At 42.8% G+C, this 20,991-nt stretch overlaps 2 protein-coding genes across 7 annotated transcripts in view; one reads left to right on the plus strand and one right to left on the minus strand.

Annotated features, from left to right (window-relative positions):
- scaper (S-phase cyclin A-associated protein in the ER) overlaps window positions 1–17,431 on the minus strand; it is a 47,574-nt gene extending 30,143 nt beyond the window's left edge. The window contains exons 1-20 of one of the 6 annotated variants that reach the window (XM_052060426.1): window positions 17,107–17,431; window positions 12,862–12,979; window positions 12,001–12,077; window positions 11,505–11,702; window positions 9,172–9,272; window positions 8,742–8,858; window positions 8,176–8,303; window positions 8,019–8,098; window positions 7,812–7,919; window positions 7,052–7,405; window positions 6,129–6,296; window positions 5,976–6,042; window positions 5,773–5,890; window positions 5,444–5,555; window positions 5,091–5,231; window positions 4,827–4,982; window positions 4,606–4,748; window positions 3,849–3,930; window positions 3,592–3,744; window positions 2,371–2,478 (exon numbers count right to left, since the gene is read on the minus strand). In XM_052060426.1, coding sequence (XP_051916386.1) covers window positions 2,371–2,478; window positions 3,592–3,744; window positions 3,849–3,930; window positions 4,606–4,748; window positions 4,827–4,982; window positions 5,091–5,231; window positions 5,444–5,555; window positions 5,773–5,890; window positions 5,976–6,042; window positions 6,129–6,296; window positions 7,052–7,405; window positions 7,812–7,919; window positions 8,019–8,098; window positions 8,176–8,303; window positions 8,742–8,858; window positions 9,172–9,272; window positions 11,505–11,702; window positions 12,001–12,077; window positions 12,862–12,979; window positions 17,107–17,274 — 2,697 coding nt within the window. In that variant the 5' untranslated portion in view covers window positions 17,275–17,431. Of the gene's footprint in view, window positions 1–2,370; window positions 2,479–3,591; window positions 3,745–3,848; window positions 3,931–4,605; window positions 4,749–4,826; window positions 4,983–5,090; window positions 5,232–5,443; window positions 5,556–5,772; window positions 5,891–5,975; window positions 6,043–6,128; window positions 6,297–7,051; window positions 7,406–7,811; window positions 8,099–8,175; window positions 8,304–8,741; window positions 8,859–9,171; window positions 9,273–11,504; window positions 11,703–12,000; window positions 12,078–12,861; window positions 12,980–15,029; window positions 15,341–17,106 lie in introns of those variants that run through there. The other 5 variants (XM_052060429.1, XM_052060425.1, XM_052060427.1 and 2 more) reach the window with 5 other exon arrangements.
- Window positions 17,432–18,144: 713 nt separating this feature from the next.
- Window positions 18,145–20,802, plus strand: rcn2 (reticulocalbin 2). Its single transcript, XM_052060448.1, has 8 exons — window positions 18,145–18,241; window positions 19,113–19,252; window positions 19,332–19,434; window positions 19,509–19,705; window positions 19,778–19,891; window positions 20,107–20,200; window positions 20,421–20,560; window positions 20,647–20,802. The coding sequence occupies exons 1-8, from the start codon at window positions 18,181–18,183 to the stop codon at window positions 20,788–20,790; spliced, it is 993 nt and encodes a 330-aa protein (XP_051916408.1). The 5' UTR covers window positions 18,145–18,180; the 3' UTR covers window positions 20,791–20,802.
- Window positions 20,803–20,991: the final 189 nt, after the last annotated feature.

The following is a 20,991-nucleotide window of genomic DNA, read 5'->3' on the forward strand; positions in this document are numbered from 1 at the left end:
GCAGCAAATACACTGGCTTGAGGGCTGCGGTGCCGCACAATGTCGCGTATTGCCTCTGGTGGGAGAAACATGACCCACCTCTAAACATCCCTCCCTTTCTCTGACATGGAGCTATCACAGATCTAAAAGGCAGCCCTCACAAATACATATTCTATGGGATATGTTCACCCAGTGCCTTTTTTGTCACTCACAAAAGGCCCAAGCGGGTAGCTTTCCATTTGGCGTTGAGCAAACAGCTGAATTTCATGTCAGTGACTAGACGATAAGTGATACGACAATGGATGGTGTTACAGTCATCGGTGGTTCGCATGACATTTTTTTGCATCAAACTACCTCCTTTGGATGACATTTCAGCAAGGACATGTCATAAATACAAATCTGACACCCATGTTTGAATTGAAACTTTTTTTCTTTCTGTAGAAAAGGCAATTTCAACGCTGGAAAGGTGTCGAGTGTCAGATTTCAAAACAGCATGGGAAGTGAGAGGGGGACTTCAGCTGGTGCTCTCGATATCTCAGCAAGGTTCTCAATTTAGGGGGCCATCAAAAGAGCGCCGAGCAGACCTCCTGGACTATTCGGGTGCTTTGGGAGATCACTTCTTTGCAGCCTTGCTGTCCCTCTGTTGGACAAGCCTGCCAAGAGTCAGTAGTGTATAAAGGTGATCAATAAATTTGGCATCTGACTAATGTGCCTTTGGAAGCACATTAAACTAGGGCTGGGGAGAAGAGAAAAAAATGGGCTACAGGCCTACATTAAACCGAGGTATCACATTAAACCATCCAGGTAATGATTGATAAGACTGATTCATGATTCACTTCTTTTTTCCATTATGGCTTGCTGCTCATCCTTGTATTCTCACTTTAATTCATGAGCCTCAGCAGGGGGAAAAAAAAGACTAAATATAAAGACACAATTCCTTGCCACCAGCCTGTGCGGGAAAACCACTTGGCGACCTCTGCTCAGAGGAGCCGTCTTCATTTTAATTAAAAATCCTTCATTACAGAGAGTTATGGAGTCACAGTCTTCAAAATAGCTAGCGATGGAATGATTGAAATAGTGGAGACCAAAATTAGGTTTGAAATAAATAATCTGAGGAGCCGCTGAAGAGTTCTCTAAACAAAGTCTTCAACAATTCAGCTTAATTAGCTTTGACATATTGGGAGAGAAAAAAAATGCAAATCAAAAATGCCATCTATGTCAGTCGTCAATCAGACAAATATCTCAATTTGGATATCCCATTCATATACTGTATAACAACTGGCCATTTGTCACTTTTCAAATTTCTATTTTCAGCAATGTGGGAATTTAAGGATGACGTACACTTGATGACATACAGCATTAGTTTTTTTTCTTCAGTTTTTACTATTTACATTTTTCCATTTTATTTATCCGTTCTTGTTATTATAACTCATTCATTCATTCATCTTCCGAGCCGCTTAATCCTCACTAGGGTCGCGGGGGGTGCTGGAGCCTATCCCAGCTGTCTTCGGGCAGTAGGCGGGGGACACCCTGAATCGGTTGCCAGCCAATCGCAGGGCACACATAGACGAACAACCACTCGCACTCACACTCACACCTCGGGACAATTTAGAGTGTTCAATCAGCCCTGCCACGCATGTTTTTGGAATGTGGGAGGAAACCGGAGCACTCGGAGAAAACCCACGCAGGCCCGGGGAGAACACTAACTATTCATTCTATTTAATGCTCCTAAAGGATAACCTGTGTTAGCTCTACAATTGGGAAATTTGTCAATTTAAATTTGCTGATGCACCTTCTCTTTTTGCTCTAGCTTGCGGAGTGAAAGTCCAGTGTTTATATTTGTGCACTTGCTTGGCCATAAACCCACTTCCTCACTTATTGAACTGTCAAACAGAACAAACTGACTTGCGATAAGATGGAAAATACCCGAGAGGAAGAACGGTGACCATATCAATTATTCTCACAAGAGAGCGTGGAAGAAAAGCTTTGAATGAAAGAGCTAGTGGGGCCAAAGGTGCTGCGTATAGCACCAACAGTTGTCAGCCTCACAATGAGCGGCCCTGAAAAACCAATCTCATATTGCAGCCTGAGAGGCTGACTTGCATTGATGGGCTGCCTTTACCATGGAAAGCGCTCAATTGTGACCCCCCAACCCCCAAAAAACAAAACAAAACTATGAGATGAGGTGATGTCACGCCTCCACTGGAGCACTGAACCCTGACTGCGTACATTTCAAGGTCCATTTGCAATCGCACAAAGTGAGGGGATGTTGAATAAACAATAATAACAGTGCTATAAAAGACAGTCATCAGTTTCTTTGTCCTCTGATGCAACCCGAGAGGCATTATGTAGTAGAATAAACGTGCGTGTCATCGACAAGGTGATCCACACCACTTCTTCGTCGGAGAGCTCCCGTCCCTGGATGCTGCTACTGTCTCGCACGGCCTGTTGGTGCCTCTTGCCCTTGGTGTGGCTGAACAGGTGCACCTCTGAGGAGATCTGCAAACACAAGCACAGTGGTCAGAGGTCACTACCGGCACAATTGAAACGGAGGCAGGAAGGGGTCATCAGAGTCCCACGGGACACTGGTGAAATGATACACCTCTTGGTTGTTTTTGTGCCAATAGGACATGACCTACCCCTGCTGAACCTCTCAGGTAAAACTAGAGCAATGTACTTAGGTTTGTTCCACAAGTCAACTGATGCATACCACGGCTAAAGGAAGTCAGTTACATTTGTATGCATTTTACCATTATTTAAATATATGCAGTAAGTAAACGGGCAATTACAATTGTTTTTACAATGCAATTTCCGCGTCTTCTAATGTCTCGCATTTCCAAAAGAGATTTTCGGGAGTGAAGGGTTGGTAATACGACACTTACAATTAAGTCCAAACCATTATTATTGAATTATTTTTGTTTGTTTGCTTTAAATGGAAAACCTAGAACGTGTGTGCCATGCATGGATTTATAATATTCAACAGAGCATGAGTAATGAGCAAGTGTGTAAATAATAACATCTCATGGAAATTTCAGTCAAAATGTAAAATATCTCACCTTCTTGTAATACTGGCAAATTACGGACTAACTGCAAAAATAGTGTAGGCTTGACACCGTGGAGACTTTTCACCACGGACGAGGAAATGGTTGATGATTCTTTGCGTCACAGGTCATTAAATGAATTGCTTCTTCCTGTGGACCTCTTCCTGATCCCTTGTGTCAGATGTTACACCTAGGTCATTAGTCAGTTCAACAAAATTCACTGAGCGGTTGATGCTCGTTTCACGTCAGGGTGCGCCACGTCCGTTTCCATGCGAACCAGGTTTTTACAAATAACTGCCTGTATGAAACAACATTGACTTCAGTCTATTTTGAGAGATTTTCTTTTGTAACTATTCCATTTACATTTTGGCAGTGTTAAAAACTTGGGCTGCAAGCAGTCCTTTTGTAATTACTTTATTTGACACAAGGGGGAGATAAAAGTTCTACAATGCATGTTTAACCCACTGAAAATAAAGCAGGGGGCTCCCTCACTATTTGGAGTTTCTTATATGTCCATATGGAATACCCTAACGAGCACATGAGAGTCTCCCACTTAACGAGATATACGTACCACAACAGCGCAGAGTGAGCAATGTTTCTTGCGCTCGTATGGCGTAAGTTTGGGGGCATAGTCCGTGTTGGCGTGTCGGCCGCTGCTGAGCTCAGCCGCCTTCTCCTTCCTCTGCTCCATTTGCTCCATATGCCTACGGCTGCTCTCGTCATGCTGTGGAAAAGCAAACAGAAAGCAAGGGGTCAGCTGGGAAATGGGGGGGGGGGGGCTTGCATGGTGTCTATTAGAGAGGCAAGGTGAGCCCTGTCTAAACTTACCTTCATTTGAATTTTCTTCTGCAGCTCTTCCATGGCCTCCTGTTGAGCTGCACTAAGAGCGGCCAGACGCTCCTCTCGGTCTCTTCAGACAATATAGAAAACAAGTACATAAATAAGTGAATATAGGGCTTGGCAATAAATTAGCATTTATTTTAGCCAGGATAGACTGTCCATTTTAAAAATATGGTTAGTGGTGTAGAGAGACAGACAACTTAGCAATGTCTGACACATTGCTATGTTGTTGCTATATTTAACAACTTTTACAACCCCGCTCGTGACTAATGAGTTCAGAAAAAAGACAAAATGAGAGCATACGCTTTCCCATTCAATTGCTTTCGATGACATAAGATTAAGATTAAGATATCCTTTATTTGTCCCACACTGGGGAAATTTACAGCCTCCAGCAGCAAGAATGTGGGTAGAAAGAAGAAATACGCCTGTTGTACAACTTTACATGAGAAAAGATCATTAGAGTGTCAGCAACAGCGAGCTGTAGTTTTATATTTGATGGTGTTAAATTGTTGAACATTGAAAATTGGGTTTACATACAATACATTTGATCAAAGATATATTCTAGTATTTTTATTAATATTTTCTGTGGAAGTTAATGCTGAGAAATGAATTTCATGGAGGAAAAAAATATGTCAGCTTGTTTGCAATCAGAAGAAATCTAAAAATTCCCAGACAGGGGAGAAACAAAACTAGAAACTTGTTTTGAGTAATGTCATTACTATTGCTATACTGATAAACTACGAACCTAGCTCTCTCCCGTGCCGCATCCTCTCTTGCTTTTTCTTTTTCCTGCCGCTGCTGTTCAATACGGGCCTCCTGCTCCTTGCGCCGCATCAACAGCTCCTCCACGCGTGCCTGCCGCTCAGCTTCGAGGGCTCGTTTACGTTCCTACCAAAGAAGAAAAAGCAGGATGTGAACAAGGATTAAAGACATGTAGACTAACTATGCCAATGTGTGCAGCCGCACCTGCACAGCTTCATCTCTGGCCTGCTTTTCCTCCTGCCTCCTCTGCCTATCCTCCTGGAGCTCATTAAGGCGTTGCTCATATTCATTTAATTTCGCTAGGGCATCATGTCTCTTGTTCTGGGCTTCAAGAGTATTGATGAATGCTATCTCATTTACCTGAATGGACAATGAGTGGTCAAACATACAATTACCATTTCATAAGATACGGCCCCAAAGCAACATTTCGAAATATGGATTCAGTTATTGTTAACTTGCCCCACTTACCTTGGCCTCTTCCTCTTGAGCCTTCTTCACAATGGCCTGGAGTTGAAGCTCTCGTTTTAACTCTGCATGCAGCAGCTTTTCCTCCATCATCTTCCTCCGTTGTTCCAACAACTCTTCCTTCCATTTCCTCACCTCCTTTTCCTGTAGAAATTGAAAATGGAGAGCCACGTGTGTCAAAAATAACACTGATAGCTTCTCAATCACTGGAGATTAATCCCAAAATTCTATCCACATTCAAGAATTGTACGTCTGTCTTTAGACTCGATTGCTAAGGCAATTTGATAAAAACGTAAAACCGCTTACACAGAGAGCCTTTAGGAAGGATTTTCATTACTCAACATGCATTCACTCACCCTTTCCAAAAGCTTCTGCAGTTTGAGCGTCTTTTCCTCTCGCAATTTGTCTCGCAGCTGCTGAGCCTTCAGCTGTTTCTCTTCATGTTTCTTCTTTGACTCTGCAATAGTCCTGTCCGAAATATGATCATAAATCATTCATGTTTTAGTTAACATAGCTTGACAATGGCTTGAGAGTCAGATAAGTCCTGTGGTATGTTGAGGGTCCTTGAGTGGTAGCCTAACAGTTACACGGTCTGACACAATAAATTGGCCTTTTGACACTGTCTGCTGAGTTAAATCCGTTTTGTATGCAATTAAGTTGATTTTAAAAAATAAATAAAAATCACCTTTTGCGTGATGGCGAGGACAATTTTTCATGCATGTGGATCCCGTGTCCAGGAGGTCGAGCCGGCTCTTCCTCCATCATGTCGCCCCATGAGGTATTCTGACGCCAGGCCTCCCTCGCTTTAAATGATGAGTAAAGAAAATATTTGTGGTGTAATAAAATTTCAACCAATTTACAGCTGAGCTTACACATTGAAATCCATACCATCATAGTCTGCCAACATTTCACTCCACTCCATAATGGGCCCACACCCTCCATTAGCCATGCCAGCCTGGAAGGGCATGAAAGAAAGCAAGAAAACAGTTCAGAGGAATTAAGTACGCCTTTTAGGGATTGAAATATGCCAATTTGTCTAACCGGGAAGTCATTTTCGTTGTCGGTCTCAAGATCATTGTTCTCTGCTTGAATCTCTCTGGTCAGCTGCTCTTCTTCTGCAATGGCACTGGCAATCGCTTCTTCATTAGCCTTCTCTAGTCGATCGGCAAGCTCTTCTTTCTTAGCCAAGACCTCTGCCATGGACTGAGGCTGGACACATGGTGCAGGTGTCATCATACACAGTATGACAGATATAATAGAATTTGACAATTAAAAATACTTGCTACCGGGCTATATTTATCTATTGGTAGGGGATTCGTAACAAAGAAAGCCCACATCAATCTCATCACATTTTGAATCACGGGGTGGTCACAAAAATCACAAGTGAGGAAGCATTCCACTGTCATGCAGAGCACATTTACAGTGAGGATGAAGAGATGGTGGAATCGGCAAACGACTTGGCTTTTATATGGGGTCAAGCAAGTGGGCATTAAAAAGTGGGTCTGAATATGAAGCAAATATGAATGTGGCCTCCCCAAGAACAGAAATTGATCATTAAAATGGGTAGTCCGCCTTAAATGAGAACCACTGTGAATTGATGGTAATGGTTAATAACAACACTGAAATTTGTGTTGAATTTAGTGTTAAGTGCAGTACTACCCTTTTACATGTTTGTTAAACTTTGCATACATTTGACCAGATCCACAAAACAAATATTTTTGGTGAACAGACCACTCGCTACAAAACAAAACAAAATAAAAACATCTATTCACAGCTATTCTTCAGTGAATGGTGCTAACACAACATTACACACAGCTATGTAGTCTTGCTGACACATTTGGTCAGGGGGCTGCTTTAGATCGACTTTGTTTAGGCGGTGAAACACCCATGAGACCTTCGTGGACTCCCCTCGTACCAAACCCAGGCCCACCCCTCCCTCTGCTCCTCCATCTCTCAGCACTCACAGTGGAAAGCTCTGTGGGGTCCAGCACACTCTCCAGTTTCACCGCATCCATGGGAGTCTCAGCCTGTTGTGGAGCAGATGTGGCCATGCCCTGCAACGCGCCCCCCTCAGCCACACTGTCCCCCAAGGCCAAGAGTCCGCCGAGCCCATCCGTCTGAGGTCGCTCTAAGGATGCAGAGTGGGCGAGGGCAGGGGGTGGGACTGATATGGTCATGTCTGCTGGTGGGGCTGCAGCTGAACACAAGGTGGGCTCTGGGGCTTGGGAAGGGGTGATATCAGCTATAGGGGGAGGCGCGTCGTTGCGGGGTGCGTCGACACCCGAGTGCCCCGAGTCTTGTGCATTCTCTGCTGGGGGCTGCGCCGACAGTCACAAACAGACATACACAGGCAGATGCAAGCTCCATTAAAAACATGCATTTCACCAGAGCAGTAACAAAAACAAAAAACATGCAGGGAATCTTGCTATTGACATGCCCTCAACACCCAATTCTGATCCAAATTTGTAGATGGATAAGAATTGGATTTTAAAACCAAATGATGAATAAGCGACTTATGTGTTAATTGTGAATTTCTCGGGTGGGTGAAAGCAGCTTTAAAGCCACTCAAAGCAATCTATTGAAAGCTATGCGTTTCTGAACATCGTGAGCCCAAGACAAAAATAATGTGATTGGTGAAACACTCTCATATTTCTATTCTCATTGTGAATAATCGATATCGCTCTATAAAGGCGATGCATGTCTTGATGTAGTGGACCAAAGTACCTCCACACTATCCCTACTGACTGGATGTTTATCCTTCCCTGGGGGATCCTGGAATGTCGGAACTTTCTTCTCTGAGTCCACCTGGGTTGCGTCCACATGAGTGGGGCACTGGGAACAGACGGGATGCTCTTCTTGTGGCGGTACAAGTGACCGGTTCTTGGTGCTGTCCTGCTTTGGGGCGACGTGAGTGGCCAATACTGGACTGACCTTGGCAATCATGGTGGCAGAGCGAGGCTTGGCTGCACGACCTCGTTGGACAGTTTCCCAGCCTTCAGAATCTTTTTTACCTAAATACAAAACAGTTCATTCTTTTGTCCCATTTTCATGCTTCGTTCCGGGTTTGTGCAGTGAAAAGATGTCTTACTTGGCTTTTCAACAGAAGAAGTCATCAGCTGAGTAGAACTTGGAGCAGACTTCGTACATTTCACTCTGTCTGCCCAACTGGGGCCCGTAAGAGACAGCCGGGCTGCGGCCAGTGTGGGTGGAGGTCCACTGGATAAGACATACACAATATACAACAAATGAATAACAAACTAAAAGCCATGTACACATTTTGCCCCTACAGCAAATAAACATACCGTTTTACTAATAATACCAATCTGAGTGTTATAGCCGAGTATAATTGTCTTTGTAAAATTAATATTGGTACATATTAATTTTTTGTTTGTGTAGATGGAAGTAATGATGGGAGTGTATTATTAACACAAATACTTCAAAGTAAAGGTCCAGTAATGCGGGCGCTACATTTTGACAACGCACAGTGAAACATTCATTCATTCATTCATCTTCCTAACCGCTTGATCCTCACTAGGGTCGCGGGGGGTGCTGGAGCCTATCCCAGCTGTCTTCGGGCAGTAGGCGGGGGACACCCTGAATCGGTTGCCAGCCAATCGCAGGGCACACAGAGAAACAAAGAGATAAAAAATTTACCCAAAATTTAGTGCCCGACGTGCACCCGGAGAGGAAACCATTCTGTCTGCAGAGGCATTAGGCACCACGTGACGTCCTGGTGACATCTTACGTAATTCCCAGGCTAAAGACGTGGGCCTGTACATTAAAAGCAGTGGTAGTGAGACAACACAAATAAATATTTAAAAAGATATTCAGGTACAGGATAAACTTTGACAACTGAGGATTTATACGACCAAGTGGATACAGACAATGCAACGGTTTCTGTGATAAAGAGAAAATAAACTTGTGGATCTTTTTGAAATGGAGCCAGGGCCATTGATCCTTTGTTTGTGCCTGAAAGCCAATGAGCAGACAACAGCACTTTGTGGTCACAGTTCGACCTTGAAAAGGGAGGCGGGGGGAGTAAACAAACAGGAAATGAATGAGGGCAAAAGACAAAAGAGATCACCTGTTCTGGGCATCGGTTTTCTCTAGCTTCTCCTGGAGCTGAATCCAGTCGATGAGGGCTTTGAAATCCCGCACGTAGTTGTCCAACATCATCAACACTTCCTGAGAATAAAAGAAATGCAAAATAACAGCAAAAGGTGAAAAAATACAAGCAATAGGCCTTATAATCAGTTAATTGCTCGGTCAGTAATTGATTGATTGTGCGCCATTAACCTTGAAGTGGAAAAAAAATGCAGTAATTGGTGACAACAACCAAATAAATCGGCTGATGATGGATACAGATAGTGGCTTGATAGACAGGTAGATATTCCTCTTAATACAACAATGACATGGAAACAGGAGTTGAGAACATTCATATCATGGATATGCTCGTTCATTAAATCGTCATATATATATTTTTTTAATTACAAGGACAGTTGAAACCTGAACAGAGGAAAGTTGCAGAAAAGCTCAGCAAGTTCATGTGCGCAAAACACTGAGGCAAAACAGAGCAGGTACATTGTTGATCGGGAATCCCTCTTATCCGCACTTATTTTTTTTAGATGTCCCAGAGGTGTTGGGCTTTTGGGAGCTACCCCCCACCATGGCCACAACCAACCCTCCACCAGCTCTAATGAAAGCAGACAACTGATGGATGGAGATCGTGAAGGGAGTGGTAATTGAGAGTAAAGCTTCACAGTGCTTTTAGTTAATAGACAAGTCAGGCCAGTGAAAGATGCATCCAGCATCCAGCAGCAGCTCTGATGATTGGAGCTGGTTAACAAAGATCGCCTCTCATTTGGTAATGACGGCCGAGCCGGTCCTCTGACGGACAAAGTCCACAGCGAATGGCGATATCGTAAAGTGGCTTTTAGCATGTTAACAGGCACACTTACCTAAATACTACCCTCACATAACATTTCACGACGAATGACAACATGTATAACCTCCGAGAGGCCTTGCCATTAGGCCGGTCAGTAAAAGCCAGTGGACCATATAAAGACACACAAAACAAATGGATCATTTTGATTTTTGGGGTGCTTCATTTAGAGAATTTGGAAAAATATACACTGGCACAAAATTAAGAGGCGCTACTGCATAATCAAATGCATTTCTACAAGTTGTATCGAAATGTTTACATTTAAATAATAAGTGCCAGTTTTATTGACACTGCAACCAAAGTGTTAAGTACTACACTTGTAGTCCATGTCATAACATGACACAGGCAAAAAAATTACACACACACACACACACACACACACACACAAACACTTTATTATCACTTGGCTAAATATCTCAAAAAACAGTTGTAGAGGTTATTATAGATTTCATAAATGTAAATAATAAATTGCCTGGTAGGTGCACGTAGCAAACAATGTCTGAATGTGAAATTTTACCATCCAAATTGAAAGATCTGAAACTATGTAAACTGTGATGTGTACGGTAATCTTGACTGCGTTGTGTAGTACTGTCCAGAAAAAAACATTTCCGGGGAACAAAAAGAAAAAATAACTGAGTTACTCTAATTCAGCACAAATGCATCACTCTCTAGGTTCAGACAACTATTTCAATCAGTGTAATTTGAGCAGCAATAATACAATATCTGTGTTTATGGCTTAGATGCTATTAGAAAGGATTTGTTGAGCTGTTTGCGTGAGAACAGCCCACAACTCCACTGGGGGATTGTAGGTGGGGGGCTGTCAGAGCACTCTCATTCAGGATGACTCCATCATCTATCAATTTCCACTGAGCCCAAACTGGGTGGGATGGGGGTTATGAACACCCAGTTCCAGAGCCATTACAAAGCATTAGTGTGTTGTGAGATGAGCGGAGTTTGAAGGGGGGGGGGGGGGGGGGGGACTGCGATATATAGTGATCACACCAGATAGATCAAGGCTACAGTCCTGACCACGGACAATTACCAGAACCATGCTCGGCATAATGCAACCTGGCAGATGATTCAATACAAGACAAGAAGCGCTAATCAACTATTCAAAATGTAGCACAAAAACAAAACTCATAAAATCAGCTCCAAAGTCAGGTTCAACGTACAGTATAGCAATACTCAACAGTCAAGAGAATAAAAAAAATTTCAGGAAGTAAGATGCCCAAGAAACACAAAGTCTGTCATTAATATTCCGAGCAGACTGCCAAGGGCTGTGATAATTCTCTCAGCAGTATGAGCCTTTGACAAAAAGCAGAACTCAAGAAGAATGTGGCCTCTATTTAGATGCCAATGCTTCCCTCTAGTGTTCATATCAACGGGGGGAGAGATCACGACCCCACAGCCACGAAATGTAAATTTCAGTTTATGAGGTTCTGTTGCATAGTATTAGTTTTTTCAAATGTGCTGACCTTGCATTCTACAACACTTTGATCGGACTCGCACGTGACGTAGATCTCATCCACTGCACGTCGCAAGTTGTCAAACAGAAAGGCCCAGTAGCGTGCTCGTAGGTCCACTTTGCGAGGCTGCCGGGCTTTTGTAGGGCTTTTCTCTGGCCCCTTTTCCAACAAGGTGCCAGCTATGCTTTTACTCTCCACACCAGTATTCTGAAATCAAACAACAACAACAACAACACATCCCCAGTTATAAGAGTGACATCTGTTTTGTTTGTTTACTTTAAAAAAATTATATCAATGTTGGTAAAAGTTAATAATTTATCTTGGACTCTTTACTAAATAGCATTTAAAAAGCATGTGAACAGGAGTGTGTAGTGAACGTTTTTTTTTATCCAACTTTATGTAAAATGCTTATTAGTGCTGCGTTGAAGAGTTCAAAGAACAAAGTGTAAAAAGTAATTAAAATGTGTATCTGGTGCCCTCTGGTGGAGATAGATCCAAAACTCACCTGTTTCTTATTCCTTTGCTGTCCAAAAAAAGTCCTTTGGGCTCTGGAGCTGCCAGTGGTGTGACTTTTGGACTTTGCTGCGCGGAGAAAATGGAAACCATCCTTATAAAACGACTGATCCAATTAGAAATGTATCCCCGACGGACAGTGTGTGCCATCAAGCATAACAAATGAAAGATAAGATATCCTTTATTCGTCCCACACTGGGGAAAAGTGTGAAAAGTGGGGAAAAGACCATTTACAAGTATACAGCAGAATATCAGAGACGGAAAATGCATGACATTGGTCCTCCCGGAGTTCACAATGTTCACGCTTTGCCCTCTGGGAAACTGTCACCATTATGAAACTTACACACTTTTCAAGAACAATTTTAGTATTCATAGCAGTCAGCAAAGTGTCAGTCAACTCTTGTGGGATGTCGTGCATGGCTGTTTTGAATTCAACGTTTTATATGGCTTAAGAGGATTCTTTTTTCTAAAGGCCATCTTTTTTTTTTAACTCAAGACGATCCATTGTACAATCGTACTTCCTGACAGTTCCACCAATCTTTAAACTTTTCAGAAAATGTCACAATTCTTTGACTTGAAGATAGCACAAACATATTCTACTGTGCTAACTAAAAGTATCTCATTTTGTGGCTAGACAGGAGAGTAATTATATCCATCACGGTCAGATGCAATAAACGGGCTAAAAACGGGAAGAAAACAACAAACTGATAGAGCTGCACTGAAGGAGTGTGGGAGGGGTGTGAGTGGGAAAACAGAGTGAACAGAGTAGCTCCTTGTGTGAATGATTGCAGGAAAAAAGTGTTACGGTAGCCTCTTGATGCAGAAACATAAATTTAGCTTGAAAAGCACTGACCTTCCTCTTCTTTACTCTCCAGTGGGACACTCCACGCAATCAGGTTCCGAGCAGCGCGACCTTCTTCGGCGACGATCTTTCGTACTTTATCATGACTGTTGGAGCGCTGGAAAGATGCCTGCAAGACGATACAGAACGTCAATATTTCACCTCTTACAGGATCAGGTGGAAAGCAGTCGGACTGACGCTAAGGAGAGTTTCACTCCAATATACATGTCACGTACAATAGTGCCTTGAGCTACGAGTGACCCAATTTATGAATTTCTCAAGATACAAGCGCAATTTTTTTGTTTTGATTGTCGAGCATATAAATATGAGAGACTTGAAGTTGATGGAGGTGGACTCGACTGACACCACAACAAGCTGCGGTTTAGCACATGGAAAGCAATTAAAAAAGAAAAACAAAGAGGCTTCAATGTGGGGTTTTTTGTCACTGCTAGTTGAGCTTTACTATCAAACATAAATATACACGTTTTGCACAAGACTTACTAGCCTTTTCATCACATTTGCAAGACGTTGACTTTCAAGTCGCGACGCATCACACCCTTCGAGCCGTTATCCCCAATATGCTTCAAAATGCTGAAGGAAGAAGCATCTTTAAAAAACACCACACTGTCCCAGATAAAACTATCCACTTTCCTGCACTTGTGTGCAAGAAAGTCACCAATAGTGTCTTGCACCCATTCAGCTGCTGTGACATTTTTTATTGGATGCATTCTTTGCTCCAGTATAGTTCTATAGATCTTGTGATGGATCTCAGTAGTCTAATTGAATGAAGCGGCTGGTGTGTGTGTTGCTTCGAGCAGTGTGACGTAAGGGTGTTGTTGCTATGGTTACCCATTTCGTACAGTGCTAAAACGTGGTGTGATTTAGTGTGAACGTCTGCAAAAGGGCACGTTGCAGACTTGAAAATATCCAGCTTTAAAGGCAACAAAGAATTATTCTGGAACTGGACGCAATCAGCAATGGGATGCACATATTTGACTTCATGCCATAGAGCTGTGCAATATATTGCACTGTGACAATGATGCAACACCTCGGTGAGCGCTAGCCTGGAGTCAAATGAGGCACAAAGCGAGCGCATTAAGCAGAAATAAGTCTGTTGACAACAGCTCGGTGATGGAACCAATGCGCTTTGCGTCCAACGTGCAGCATGGCTGACCTACACATTGAGTATGCATCAGTGAGCTTGGATGCTCAAACCACAGCAAAATAAAAAGTCCCACATCACATTGTTGTCCTTTGCACCACTAGACCGGCTGTGAAATAAAATCTGGAAGTGAATTCTCTCTGGCATTTTAAAGTGTTGAAAGGAGAGAACAAATACGCTTTGCATTTTATATGAAGTCAACAATACGATAAAAACAACTCAACGTGCTCGGTTGTTAAAGAGACTGCTTGATTCTGATATTCACGTCTTTAGTCTTTCATTCATTGGAGTCTCGCTCCATATAATGGCCTCGACTTCCTCAGCTTTAATTAATAACTGTTATGAAGCAACGAAAGTTGAAAACGACCATCAGGTGCATTTTTTTTCCTTCTGCCTTTGTTCAACGTACCTAACAACCTATTGGCTCAAATGTACATTTGTGGTTATTCTTGTCATCAGAAAGAAAATATGTCCATTCCAAAGCAACACAACAATAAATTGTCAATTGGCTTTCAAAAGCAAAATTCTGCAGAAGAATCGCTTCAAGAGTTATTCATCAGGTAGAATAGCTTGTGTGGGTGTCACATTATGCAGTGCCAACGTGCACAGTGCATTGGTCCTGATACTATTTAATGTTCCCTGGAGAGATACCCAGCTGACCTACTTTTGGTGCGCAAAAATTCTTCATGGCAAGTGGTCTGTGCTTTATTCTTCTTAGTGATAAGAACACAGAAATAAGATGACACTCCGAGCCTTGAACACAAATACAGGAGAATCCCTTGCCCGCTCGCTGCTAATAGACAACACAACGCTATAAGCCACCTAATTAGCAGAGCATCGCCGGTCTCCCGAACTAAACTGGAAAAGGGCGCAGACTTCTTCGCTGTGCACCGGAAACAAGAACCACTTTCCAAGCCGGAGGTGTGTGAGGAGCAAGTGTAAGGTTTCCCTTTCGGTCCCGACAAGCAACAAAACAGGAGCGAGGAAACAGGAGGAAAGCAAAACACGAAATACATACAGAATAGAAGAGGAGTGCAGAAGCCGCTTCTTGGTCCTCGTCCAGCACTGACATGCTGTTGCTGCCCACTTTAGGCGCCCTCTTCCCCCTCACCAGCAGCGCCACTTGTGCTACAGGCCAAGACCATCTGACAGGGGGACGAAAATAGACTCCCGGTGCTCACCCCACAACGTCATTGCAACTTGCCCCAATAGTTCAACTCGTCTCCGAGAAGACTGGAGAGTTAGGCCCAAACTGGCTGCTGCTGTCCATCAGCTCGGCACTGCGTGCCGCTTGTTACATTTGCAGCTTCTGTGCTCCACTTGGGAGCCCCCTACCCACACACTCTCTTCCTCGCACTCTCCTCCTGTCGCCACTCTGCGCAGTCATGCACACAGCCCCCTCCCACCCCCAACCTGTGCTGCTCGTGATGAGTGTGTAGCTGCAGGCGAGAGGACAGCGTGTGAGTGTAACCACACATTCATATTAGCAACATAAAAGTGATGTCCACAATCCGATTGTGATTGGATGATGAGTCATAGTCTTATGGGGGATTAAAAAAAGTGCAAGCCTTCATGGTTTAACTGCTTGCAAAATGCTACTTTAGGATCAGCTATTTTTGCATATTAAATATTTATATTTTAAGGGCCGTGTCAGAGGTGGTTAGAACAGCCACGACGTCCTAAATATCAGCACAGACCCTCCTGTGTTTAATTTATCGAATACAAAACGACATTGCAGTGTAGTAGAATTTATATCAACTGGTAGCTACAATTTGTTAAAGAAAAAAAAGGATTTTGATTTGCAGGCTTTATTTTTAACATGTGTAATTCATTTATTTTATAGTGTCTAGTTTAGTGCTGAAGAAGTGCAGTTTGCATGTTGACATCACCGTTTCAGTTTACGTTAAAAGGTTCAAGAGATCAAGCCACTGATTTTTTGGAGGGGGGTCAAAACTCAAAATCGCACGGCCTCCCTCCCCCATCCCAAACCCACTGCCCCCCCCCCCCCCCCACACACACACATTTGTATGTGGCCCATGGGGGCGGTTGATATTTTTTCCGCGACTTCTCTTATGAACCAACCTCCCCCCCCCAAAAAAAATGATCGTAATCAATTGCAGGTGCTGACAAACACAGAGCATATTAGGTGTGGGAAAGGAATTAAAACAGCCTCACACACAAGCCCAGCACAAGGCCACATTTTATCCTCCCACAGACTCTGCTCGGCCCTCAGAGAGACCATGAAGTCAAAGTAAAATGTAAAATATGTTGTGCTTTTATTTGGAAAATGATACTTTTAATTTATGTGAACACATGGATACCAGCACAAGTGAGGTCGTGAGAGCTGCCACTGGTGTCGTGCAGTGTTGCCAATTTAGCAATGTTTTTCGGACATTTAGCGACTGTTCTGGGGGAAAAAATTTACACCATTTTTTCGTTTGGGCAGGACAAAACTTCGAGACGCGCGCGTGTTTGTGTGTGTGTGTGTGTAGCTAGATATCTATGTTGCTATCTTGATAAACAGATTTTGTCAATAGTTTACCATAAAGAAAACAAACTATTAAACTTCCTTAACGTGAAAAGATTTAAGGTGTGGACAATAAATTTGTTGCCTTTGACTCAAAGGCAACAAATTTTATGGCTTTGAGACTAACTTGCATTTACATTTTGTTTTGATGCTGTACCCATTATGAACCGAACCAGAGCTTAATCCCGTTTTAACACTAGTAGCATCATGACTGTATCATTGTAAACCAGTTTAGACATGCAAATCGTCCACTCACTGTACACCATCACTCATTTGGATTGAGCTACACGATGAGTTCGTTGTAACTACTCACCATTCAATTTAACGTTAACATCGTTCCTATTAGTCATTTCCACAGCACAGGTACATGTGACTCCTAACCATGATGTCAAAAAAGATCACAGTAGCGCCACACCCACTTGAAGGTAAGGGCATCCCAAAAATGCGTTTTATCGCGGCTGCTAGCTAGCAGCAGCTTTAATCCAGCTATGCGCCAAACAAAGACGTCGGAGGCGACCACTGTGTCCTCAATTTCAACAGAAAATGAACGAAATTAGATTCTGGTTACCTTGAGCACATTAATGGAGGCGTTTTTATTTTTGCCTCCTCCATGTGACGACCCCGAGCTGTTGCTCCCAGACCTTTCCCTCCCGTCACCTGCGTGGCCGACTCTCGGTCCCAGACGGTGCTGCCCCGCGCCGCGCCGTCGTCCGTCGTGGCGACCGTCTTTGTTCATCGAGTCGCGCTATGTACAACGCTTGGTCGGTGATAAATTTAAAACCAGTCGTTGAAATTCGTCCAGTTGTTAGAATGGATGGAAAACCATGTTACGTGACAGCGAGTTTAAGATACCAAGAAACGGAAGTCAGTTGACATTGCGAAGTTTTGGATAGACGGCATGCGGTCCAATCATATTACTCGAACGTGAGAGCGACATGTTTGATATCCAATCGAATGCAGAATAATTCGGGTTACAAGCGGGACTTGTTTATGAAGGGCGGGCCTGCACGTCTCTACCATGGCAACCATAAAGATTGAGCAGGCATTTCGCTGAATGAGAAAATTAATTTACTTTCAAAATAAAGGTAATATCATGGTGCGACGTTCTGGATAAAATAAGAAATCGGCATTTACGTTATTAGAAGACACAGAATTCCCTTAATTCGGGACATCATTTCAGAATGACTTCCTCCAAAAAGCTGTCATATCGAGTGAAATAAATTGTGAAAAATAGATTTACTCGAGTGTCATCAATTCTCTCATACTTACGATTATCTCCATTCTTGTTCAAGTTTTTTAAATACTACTAGAGCCTCGACAATGCTGTCCCAAAGGAAGTGTTTCTAAGTGAGTTATGTTTTGTCTCATGCGGTTAATAAACACGAGACCGCAAGCGAATTACAAGTGATAAATATCTTGCAAGACTTGAAACGTACGTTTGTGATCACAACTACGACGTCTACGCGTGTTTGAGCGACGTTTTACCCTCGGTCATTGTTTCAAACAAATATACGACCATTTTTTTCTCTCGGCAATGTTAAAAACAGTCTTGTTATGCTTTGAAAAAGCACTGAACCTTTTTGTTAATGTGCAGTAACGACATAGAAAAGCAAATGTTTTACTGTGAAACGTCTAACCGGAAATGCGTCTGTTTCAGGCCCACTCTAAGCTAACTCCGGCAACATTTTTGACAACTTTTGACGGTAACTGCAAACATTCACTCGACAAAGTCTACGTTACACAATTCGACTATAGTTTGTCGTTATTTTGCATTACGGATACGTTCTGATATTTTGGCTCATGTTCTGTCGTTCTGTCTGTCTGCACGTCGTTTTGCGTATTGTCACTCATCATCCACACTCGAACTCAGGTTAAAGCAGGATACTGTGTCCACATCTATCAAAGTTTAACATCTTAAACGATTTTTAAGTGCGAGAGACTACAAAAAGGGGAGGGGAGGGCAAGTGAGTGTTTACAAGAGTGTGTGTGTTTGTGTGTAGTATACTGGCGAATTCCAGGTGAACTCATCTTACACTTCGCAACGATCTGAGATAGTACCGAAACTGAACTATGAGAGGCAGCATCGTACCACATGGCGTCCAGAAATACAAAGACGAACGTGTATGAATACAGTATAACAAATGGCAGAAGCGCGGCTAAATGTTGGAATATCTGGTAATAACTAAAGCCTACAAGCAAGTGAGCTTTAGAAACGCTGCCACTTGAGGGATTGAAGTGCTATCTCACCACTTAAGCAATCGGAAATGCTGTACAATTGTAGTGGCAAACCAAGCAGTGAAGTGGTGAAAGGAAACGATCGACAGACTAAATGAAGTGCCTCCCATCACTTTAACGTAGTTTGTTGGCCACAAGATGGTGCCAAAACAAGAGTTTTACACAGGGCATTAGTATAGAATACATTTTAAAATAGGCAAATTACTTTCGTGAATGTGCAAGGTTGACACTACAGATCAATTGATAAAACATCAGAATCAAATCAAAATTTTAATAAATGATCAATGAGTATCCTAATATTGACTTGTGACGACCCGACCGATTTCTGTATCTCCCCAGAGATGGCGCCCTCTACCGTGACGGCAGTCGTATTGCTTGCCCTTCAGATTGTGTTGGTATTAAGCTCCCACAAACATGAAGACCATTTAGGACACCAGCTACATTCCGAACATGACATGAATGTCCTGCTACGGGAGAAGGTTTTTAAACACCATTCCTGTATTTTCTTTTTATGTTGATCACCTTGTGACTCTCAGCTCTTATGTGATGCCTTTGTAGGACCCTGAGGAGTTAAAGAAACTCAATCCAGAAGAGCAGAGAAAGATGATGTTGGAAATTGTAAAGAAGATTGACAAAAATGCTGACAAACACCTAAGTGCAGGTAACATTGTGTGCACTGTAACACCTGGAGAAGAAGCAAAGGTGACTAAGTAATTGATAGCCGTTTCTTCATAGAGGAGATTGCTCTATGGATTCAGCATGTGTATCGAAAATATGCCCTGGAAGACGCAGAGGAGCGCTTTGCTGAATTTGACACAGACAAAGACGGTGTAGTATCATGGGAGGAGTACAACATGGCCGCTCATGACCAGCTGTTTAATTTTGATGAAAGCACCATCTTGGATGATCCTGAGGAAGAGTCTCTGCGACATGTACGTGCACCGACATCGTTATGGCAGTGTGAAAAATTAAAACATTGAAAAGTCATCTTATCCTACTGTCAGCTGCACCTGAAGGAGAGGAGGCGCTTCAATTTCGCCGACCTGGACGGTACACCCGGCCTCAATGTAACAGAGTTCTTGGCCTTCACTCACCCGTCTGAAATGGACCACATGGCTGTAAGATCAAAGTAGAGCTTTTTCTACCCTTGTGTGAATGTTTCCTGTCAAACGTTTTTTTTTCTTTTGGTGGGGGGTGAAGGCGGAGGGTGTTTGAATAAATTTAGAATGTTTTTAAAACAGTCACTGAATATAATTACAGAGTTTTAAAATAGAAAATGGGTGGACAGGCAATGTTCTCCGCATTTTAGATTCTCCCATTCATCTTACGACAGGATTTTGCAATTGAGGATGTGCTGAGTGACTATGACTTGGATCAAGACGGACTGATCAGTCTAAAGGAATTTATCGGTGAAGTTCGACGTGAAGGCTAGTACTTTTTTTTTTTAACTTCAAATATACTACTGTTCACTTCTACAATAGCTTCCCGGGGTAACGTAAACTGTGGTTCCCTTTTAACACGCTCTCAAATTGGGACTGTAATTGGGTTGAATGATGAAAAATCAAACTGATTTAATTAGTACACATTGACATGAACTTTTGGCGCTCCTTTGAAAATCCTGTCAAATTTTCTTCCTGTCTTTTAAAGAGGATGCCCCTTCGCAGTGGGAGGTTGAGGAAACCGTGCGCTTCAAGGACTTGTACGATCAAGACAAGGACGGCAAGTTAAATCGAGAGGAGCAACTGCGCTGGATTGCGCCCAACGGCTACGGCGCTGCTCAGGAAGAGGTAAGACTTGACTTGAACGTGAAGTTTTGTATTGCCTCCATTTGCTTGATGGCAGAGTGTTCATTTCTCATACTCCTCACCATCAGGCTCTTCACCTCATTAAAGAGATGGACCAGGATGGAGACGGGCAGATATCAGAGGCCGAAGTCATGCAAAACCAAGATATTTTCATGAACAGTGAAGTGACGGACTATGGCAGACATTTGCACTTGTCACATGATGAATTATAACTTTACAAATCAGCATTTTGTCATTTGACCCCAATTTCAATCCGATTTTGTATTTACTTCAAGCAACACAAGACTGCTGAGGAACATTCTAAACTAGCAACACGCTGACCGGCTCATTGGTTATCGCAGGCGTGTGAAAAAGCGAAGTAGCAGTCTACTTGTGTTTGCTGCTCAGTGACACTCTTCCTCTTTTCACACAAA

The sequence above is a fragment of the Hippocampus zosterae genome, chromosome 3 (genome assembly GCF_025434085.1).
Source record: "Hippocampus zosterae strain Florida chromosome 3, ASM2543408v3, whole genome shotgun sequence".
Classification (NCBI taxonomy): domain Eukaryota; kingdom Metazoa; phylum Chordata; class Actinopteri; order Syngnathiformes; family Syngnathidae; genus Hippocampus; species Hippocampus zosterae.